The sequence below is a fragment of the Crinia signifera genome, chromosome 12 (assembly GCF_055691185.1).
Source record: "Crinia signifera chromosome 12, ASM5569118v1, whole genome shotgun sequence".
Lineage (NCBI taxonomy): Eukaryota > Metazoa > Chordata > Amphibia > Anura > Myobatrachidae > Crinia > Crinia signifera.
Window position 1 is genome coordinate 69,206,111 of NC_139228.1, and position 8,730 is coordinate 69,214,840.

General features: G+C 51.3%; 1 protein-coding gene across 1 annotated transcript; it reads left to right on the top strand.

Moving 5' to 3' along the window:
* Positions 1-1,802: 1,802 nt before the first annotated feature.
* Positions 1,803-3,644, top strand: LOC146049665 (uncharacterized). The gene is made up of 3 exons (XM_083166225.1): positions 1,803-3,075; positions 3,208-3,297; positions 3,378-3,644. Exon 1 carries the CDS (start codon positions 1,888-1,890, stop codon positions 2,953-2,955), a length of 1,068 nt encoding a protein of 355 aa, XP_083022351.1. The 5' UTR covers positions 1,803-1,887; the 3' UTR covers positions 2,956-3,075; positions 3,208-3,297; positions 3,378-3,644.
* Positions 3,645-8,730: the final 5,086 nt, after the last annotated feature.

The following is an 8,730-nucleotide window of genomic DNA, read 5'->3' on the forward strand; positions in this document are numbered from 1 at the left end:
GTACCGGGGGGTCACAGGGGAACCCGCACCCGCAGGGATCACGGTCGGCACAGGTCCCGCCGACACGGGTCCCTGGAGGCTCGCAGGTGGAAGCCACATCCGCTCTTATCACGGTCGGCACAGGTTCAGTCGACTCGGGTCCCGGGAGGCACACAGGTGAATCTGACATCCGCTCCGATCACGGTCGGCACAGGTCCAGTCGACTCGGGTCCCGGGAGGCTCACCGGTGAAACCGACATCCGCTCCGATCACGGCCGGCACAAGTTCAGCCGACTCGGGTCCCTGGAGGCACACAGGTGAATCCGACATCCGCTCCGATCACGGCCGGCACAGGTCCAGTCGACTCGGGTCCCGGGAGGCTCACCGGTGAAACCGACATCCGCTCCGATCACGGCCGGCACAAGTTCAGCCGACTCGGGTCCCTGGAGGCACACAGGTGAATCCGACATCTGCTCCGATCACGGTCGGCACAGGTCCAGTCGACTCGGGTCCCGGGAGGCTCACCGGTGAAACCGACATCCGCTCCGATCACGGCCGGCACAAGTTCAGCCGACTCGGGTCCCTGGAGGCACACAGGTGAATCCGACATCCGCTCCGATCACGGCCGGCACAGGTCCAGTCGACTCGGGTCCCGGGAGGCTCACCGGTGAAACCGACATCCGCTCCGATCACGGCCGGCACAAGTTCAGCCGACTCGGGTCCCTGGAGGCACACAGGTGAATCCGACATCTGCTCCGATCACGGTCGGCACAGGTCCAGTCGACTCGGGTCCCGGGAGGCTCACCGGTGAATCCGACATCAGCTGTTGTTGGAGGAGGGAGAGGCAGGCCTTCTTCCTTCCACGGCTGTGTAATCAGTGCAGAGAATGTGTATTCACTTTGCAGCTTCCCGGATGGGTGTGTACGTGGAGCAATCAAACGCAATCTGTGTATTTTAAAAACCGCGCGTGGAAACACTGGCTTGTCAGGAATCAAGATGGCGCAAGTGATCCAGACTGGTGCTAAAACAGAAAGCAGTATTGAAGACTCTGAAACCGACAGCAGCGGAGATGTCTTCCTACCGGGCATTTCTGAGGAAAGTAGTTCGGAAGACTGCAGCGGGGATGGTACACCTTTTCACGGTAGCAGCCTGTCGGAAGAGGCTGCGTCTCCCCCACCGCTGGATGGAGCGTTCAGCCGTGCTGCGCCCGCTGTGTCGGCCCATGTCATTACCCGAAAATCGGATGGATCGAGAGGCTACCGCACAAAGAATTTTTGCCTGTTTTGCGAGAGGCCGTACTCAAAATTGGCAAGGCATCTGGAAGCTGTACACGGCAGCGAACGTGAGGTATCACGGGCTCTCAGCCTTCCAAAGCGATCGAGGGAAAGGTCAGTGCAGCTGGGCCTGATTCGGAACCGTGGAAATTATGCTCACAATTTGACTGTGCTGCGTGAGGGCCGTGGCGACCTAAAACCAAGAAAGCAGCCTCCTCAGGCAGCTGATCCCAAAAATTTTACCCATTGTGAATACTGCCATGGCCTTTTCTCCAAGAGGAATTTGTGGCGACATGTGAAGCGGTGCCGGCAAAAAAGTAGGGGTGTCCACCCCAATCCCAGCAAGACCAGGGTGCGGGATTTGTCCAGTAATAATATACCTGTTCCGGATGGCGTTGGCCTTGGCCTCTGGAAGTTATTATCTGAAATGAAATCTGGTGAGGTCGTAAATGTGATAAAGGCCGACCGCTGCATCATGCAGTTCGGGCAGCACCTCTACAACCGGCTGGGGTCTGATGTTGGCAAACACGGATACGATCGCCAGAAGCTCCGGGAGGTTGGTCGGCTCTTGCTGCATGCAAAGATAATTTCACCGTTGCGGACTCTAGCAGATTGTATTAGCCCACCCAACTTCATGCATCTTGTGCATGTCATCAGAAGCCTGGCCGGCTACGATGAAAAAATGAATACCTACCGGGTCCCATCGCTCGCCCTGAAGATGGGCCACAGCTTGCAAAAAATATCCGCCATTGTGGAGTGTCAAGCCCTGATGGACGGCAGCCCTTCTACCGTGGAGAGTGCTAAAAGCTTCCAGAAACTGTATGAGGCGAGATGGAGTGAACTGATTTCGACTGCCGCCCTAAAGACCCTGCGTGAAAATAAATTTAATGCCCCGCTCCTCCTACCCTTCACGGATGATGTGAAGCGGCTGAACCTGTTCCTTTCAGACTGTCAGAGGGAGTGCATTGATGGGTTGTCCACCCAAAGTTCCGCAAAACAGTGGTCGATGTTGGCCAAGGTCACGCTCACACAGCTGATCCTCTTCAACCGCAGAAGGGAGGGTGAGGTTTCAAAGATGCGGCTCTCGGTGTTTGAATCCCGGCAAAGAGAAAATCTACAAGGCGATGTGGTCCAGACCCTGTCTGAGCTGGAGAAGGCTCTCTGCCGTCACTTCTCTCGAATCGAGATACCTGGCAAAAGAGGCAGGAAAGTTCCCATCCTGTTATCCCCGTGTATGAAAAGATCCATGGAGCTACTGAGTGAGAAGCGGGCAGAATGCGGGGTCAGCCCCAGCAATGTATACATGTTTGCCAGGCCGTCGGCCTTAACCCACTTCAGGGGATGTGACTGCATTCGACTTTTTGCCCGGCAGTGCGGTGCCAAGCACCCCGAAGCATTATCATCTACCCGCCTCCGGAAGCATGTGGCCACCCTTTCCAGGGTTCTCAACCTGAGCGATACAGAAATGGATACGCTGGCCGATTTCCTTGGGCATGACATTCGGGTGCACCGGCAATACTACCGACTTCCAGAAGGCACGCTCCAACTGGCAAAGTTGAGCAAGCTCTTCATGGCCCTTGAGCAGGGGAGATTGGCCGAATTCCAGGGACAAAGTCTGGATGAAATCTCCATAGATCCAGACGGTATGTGTGTCCGGGCCGGTCCAAAATTGTACCCACCGTATCTCAGTGGGCTGTGGTGACTGTCTTATCTTTCCCTTTTCTTTTTACAGAACCTATCCTGGTAACGAGTGAGGAATCAGCGGAGGAGCTGGAGAAGGAAGAGGGCAGCACGGTGGTGGAGCAAGTGGAGGCTCCGACAGGTGGGTGAAAACTGTCCCTCTGAGGAGGTAATCCTTGGTGCATCGGTATGTGTGTCCGGGCCGGTCCAAAATGGTACCCACCGTATCAGTGGGCTGTGGTGACTGTCTTATCTTTCCCTTTTCTTTTTACAGAACCTATCCTGGTAACGAGTGAGGAATCAGCGGAGGAGCTGGAGAAGGAAGAGGGCAGCACGGTGGTGGAGCAAGTGGAGGCTCCGACAGGTGGGTGAAAACTGTCCCTCTGAGGAGGTAATCCTTGGTGCATTTTTGCGGGGTGACTGACCTTTTTATCTTGCACACAGGTCAGGTTCGGGTTTACATTAAGAAACCATGGACACCGGCAGAGGTGCAGGCTGTCGAACGCCATCTGATGCAGTTCATTATCTCTTCCAAGTTGCCCGGGAAGAAAGATTGTGAAGCTTGCCTTCAGGCGGAACCACAAGCGCTGGCCTCTCGAACCTGGATGACGGTCAAGTTTTATGTTAAGAACAGGATATCTTTAATGAGAAAGAATGTGGCTTGAATATGTTTTTTTTGGTCCGTTTAATAAACTCCATGAATATCAGTCATCCCGAACTTGTGGGGCCTAGTTATTGGAGGTTGAAAAAATGGTGTCCCCGTGAGGTACTTATTGCAAGGGTCCCCGCGAGGCAAGGGTCCCCGGGAGGTAATTCTCGCACGGGTCCCCGCTAGGCATGCGTCCCCGTGAGGTATTTATTGCAAGGGTCCCCGCGAGGCAAGGGTCCCCGTGAGGTAATTCTCGCACGGGTCCCCGCTAGGCATGCGTCCCCGTGAGGTATTTCTTGCAGGGGTCCCCGCGAGGCAAGCGTCCCCGTGAGGTAATTCTGGCACAGGTCCCCGTGAGGCAGGCATGGGGTCCCCGCATGGTAAACGCGTATGTGTGTGTGTGTATGGTTATGGTTATAGGCTGCAGTGTGTATGGTTAGGGTTATAGGCTGCAATGTGTATGGTTAGTGTTATAGGCTGCAGTGTGTATGGTTAGGGTTATAGGCTGTGGTGTGTGTGTATGTGTGGTTAGGGTTATAGGCTGTGGGGTGTGTCTATGGTTAGAGTTATAGGCTGCAGGGTGTATGGTTAGGGTTATAGGCTACAGGGTGTGTATGTGTGGTTAGGGTTATAGGCTGCTGTGGGGTGTGTGTGTATGGTTAGGGTTATTGGCTGTGGGATGTGTGTGTATGGTTAGGGTTATAGGCTGTGGGATGTGTGTGTATGGTTAGGGTTATAGGCTGTGGGGTGTGTGTATGGTTAGGGTTATAGGCTGTGGGGTGTGTGTGTAAGGTTAGGGTTATAGGCTGTGAGGTGTGTGTGTGTGTGTGTGTGTGTATGGTTAGGGTTATAGGCTGCGGGGTGTGTGTGTATGGTTAGGGTTATAGGCTGTGGGGTGTGTGTGTATGGTTAGGGTTATAGGCTGTGGGGTGAGTGCGTATGGTTAGGGATATAGGCTGCGGTGTGTGTGTATGGTTAGGGTTATAGGCTGCAGTGTGTGTGTGTGTGTGTTTGTATGGTTAGGGTTATAGGCTGCAGTGTGTATGGGTAGGGTTATAGGCTTCAGGGTGTGTGTGTGTATGGTTAGGGTTATAGGCTGCAGTGTGTGTGTGTGTGTGTATGTGTGTATGGTTAGGGTTATAGGCTGTGGGTTGTGTATGTGTGGTTAGGGTTATAGGCTGTGGGGTGTGTATGTGTGGTTAGGGTTATAGACTGCGTGGTGTGTATGTGTGGTTAGGGTTATAGGCTGTGGGGTGTGTGTGTGTATGGTTAGGGTTATAGGCTACAGGGTGTGTGTGTGTGTATGGTTATGGTTATAGCCTGCAGTGTGTATGGTTAGGGTTATAGGCTGCAGGGTGTGTGGTTAGGGTTATAGGCTGCAGGGTGTGTGCCTGCATGGTTAGTGCTATAGACTGCTACGGGTGGGAGAGTATGGGTTAGGGTTATAGGCTGCAGTGTGTATGGGTAGGGTTATAGGCTTCAGGGTGTGTGTGTGTGGTTAGGGTTATAGGCTGTGGGTTGTGTATGTATGGTTAGGGTTATAGGCTGCGTGTTGTGTATGTGTGGTTAGGGTTATAGGCTGTGGGGTGTGTGTGTATGGTTAGGGTTATAGGCTACAGGGTGTTTGTGTGTGTGTGTATGCTTAGGGATATAGGCTGCAGGGTGTGTGGTTAGGGTTATAGGCTGCAGGGTGTGTGCCTGCGTGGTTAGTGCTATAGACTGCTACGGGCGGGAAAGTATGGGTATGTTTAGGCTGTGGGGAGCGGGATGGGTGGGGTTAGGCTGCAGGTGGGTGGTGAATGATTGGGCTGTGGAGGGGGTGTATATATAGGGTTAAGTCTATGGGGGATGTATAGTTAGGGCTAGGTTACTGGGGTGTGTATAACCTGGGGTGGGAGGGTTAGGGATTGTGCCCCTATTACATTTTTAGTTAATTTATTTGCGCCCCCCCCCCCCATTTAATATAACATATTTTTTTTGCCTCCAGCTTCCATTTTATTTTAACAAGTTTTATGCAGCGCCCCCCCCCCCCCTTATAATTCCCAATGTTTCAGCAATGTATAATGCCCCCCCCCCTCCAAGTAACTTACCCCTGGCACGGCAGCGGTCATTGCTGCTGTGTGTGACGCTCCGCCACTCCTCCTGGAGCCCTCCGTGCTCAGCCTCAGAGCAGACAGGAATTCACTTCCTGTCAGGCTCCAATACTGAGAGCAGCAACAGGCAGCCTTGCGATTGGCTGCCTGTTGGAAGGAGAACGTTCACCGCCGGACAGAATGGATGCAGGGCGCTGCTGCCTTTGCTTCTGCATCCATGTCTGCCCCACACATACGCGCACCTGCTGCCCTGCCATGTACCCCCCGCCACACGCGCGCGGCCATGCACAATATAAAAAAACATGGAACTCTGTCATGCCGGGCAGGCGGCAGCACCGGGCCCTTTTAACCCCTTGGCCCCGGTGCACTGCACCGTCTGCACCGGCGGTAGTTCCTCCCCTGAATGGCAGGTACATGAGAGGGGGCCATGCTGCATTCTGCAGTGATATCCGCCATCGTCCTGCATGCATGGGCGACGGTGGAAGGTAATAGCAGAAAGCTGGGAATGCAGATCAGTCCTTTTAGCTTCCAGTCCATGTTTGTTGTTTATACTAATGGTTCCATTCCTAGGCTGGCAATCAGTGCTTCTTTCAGGCCATTTGCAATAGTGAGATTTCATTTTGGGAACAGATAACCTAATAAGCTGGCACCTATATTTCTTTTGCAGGCTAGCAGTTCCACAAAGAGCATCCCTGGGCGAACATGCAAAGGCTGAAGGGAATTATTCTGCAGTATAGGAACAAGAAAATAAATGGTATCCGGTTGGCTATTAGGCAGTATCTAGGTTATGGGGAAATTTACTAATATGAATTTGTGGGAAAAAATCGTATCTTCCTAGGAAAATACGATTTTTTGGGGTGTATTCGTATTTTTGGCATTTACTATGCCAAAAATACAAATATTCATATTCATATTGATGGGACATTCGTATTTGTATTTACAAATACGAATGTCTACACAATCGTTAGAATACAACAGGAATCACCATTCAAAAGACTGGTGGTTCTTGATTTACTAAGCAGCCATATTGAAAATACGGCTGCTAATTGCCGTGAAACAGCCACGAATATACGGCAGGAAAATACACCTTATTTTCCTGTCATATTTGACTTTAGCCTGCACGGATCAGTCAGATCGTGCAGGCTTTATTGTAAAAAAAAATAAACATAAATAAATAAATGAAAATAAAATCAGCGTGGGGTCCCCCCCACGGCTGTAACCAGCACCAGGCTGACAGAGGCGGGGCCGGTAATTAAACATCAGGGAATCGGACAAATAGGGGTTCCACAATTTTTAACAACCAGCCCCAGGCCAAACCAGCCAGCAGGGCAATGTCACAGCCGGGGGACACTTATTATATAAGGTCCCGCGGCCAAAACATTCATCCCTACTGACCAGTCAGCCTGGCCAGGGGCCCTGGGGGAGTGGGGACCCCCCCAATAAAGGGGTCCCCCCCTCCAGGACTTACTTGACCAGGCCGAAGCCTGATGCTGTCCCCGGTGGCCCTGTGCGGTGGCCACCGGGCTGATTTCAGGGTAAAAAAATAGATGAAAAACTATTGTTTAAAACTGTGGAACTATGAGTCCCAACAAGCCTCCCCTGCAAGCTGGGACTTGGAGAACCACAAGTCCCAGCCTGCGGGGCATTAAAGGACCCGCTGGCACTTGTAGTTCCACAGTAATAAATATAGTAAAATAAATACACACTGACACAATGAAAATAAAACTTTAATTCACCCAAAGCCCATACATACTGATACTTACCTATCTTGAGCCTGTAGGTAGCCCTCGGTCCTGGTGTCCTGGTCCTGTGTCGGCATCCGTGTCGTCCTCCAGGTCCTTGTCGGTGGTCCGTGTCGTCCTCCAGGTCCATGTCGGTGTCCGGGGTCCGAAGTAATCCATGGTGGAGCTGTGGAAGGAAATCCTACTCACCTGGTCCTATGGCGAAGATCTCTTCTCTTGATCCGCCGTAGTCCAGGTATTCTTCAGCATGTCGGCGCTCCCCGCATCGGACTGAGGAGACACGCAGAGATGTTTCATCTTCTGCGCCTCTTCTCAGAATGATTTCTATTGGCCGCCTAGCGGCCAATCAGGACCCAAGAAAGTCGGCTCCTGATTGGCCGCTAGGCAGCCAATAGAAATCATTCTGAGGAGAGGCGCGGAAGATGAAACATCTCTGCGTGTCTCCTCAGTCCGATGCGGAGAGTGTGGGGAGCGCCGACATGCTGAAGAATACCTGGACTACGGCGGATCAAGAGAAGAGATCTTCGAAATAGGACCAGGTGAGTAGGTAAATCCCCCTCCGGAACACGACTTTGCATACGAGGTATGCAGTCGTATTCATTCGTAGCTAGAATACGAATACAATTATTTGTATTCGTATTCTTAGTAAATTTCCCCCTAAGGGTCAGTTTGTCAACACAATATGGTGTAAAGGTAGACAAAAGCAAAAAAAGCTAACATGACTATAGTCAACACATGGAAAGATCGACATGAGTTTTTTTTGGTTTGTTTGTTTGTTTTTGGAGGGGGGGGGGGGGGGTTTCTTAGTTTTTCATATTTTATTTTGTCAACCTGATATACCGCCCCTAGTTTTCAGAAAGCCGCTTTTACCTTGTGTTAGGCATGTTTCTGAGAGTAGGTGCAATGCAGAGTTTGCTCACAATCAAGCGAGCCATATCACATTATATAGAGCTCAACATACTATACGTTTCCAAAAGGTTCAAACCCTTTATTTTTAGAATTGCTGTTGCTTACTATTTGAATGCTGAATTTGTATTCCTCGGTCTCATCTTAGATACAATTCATATATAGTGCATTTGCAATCTCAGTTTTGATTTCAGGGTCAGACCTGTAGTCTTGCTAATGACTTTCACTGTAGGCCCATACACACCAGAAGATTTTCATTTCAAAAGACTTTGCCAAACCAAAGTAGTTTGTACACACTGAGCTATTTTCCCCAAAGAGCAAGAGATTTTCAGGTGACGAAAATCTTTTATTATAAAAGGCTATTTACATAATGGGTGGTGTTTAAATACCAAGGTGTGGGAGCAGGG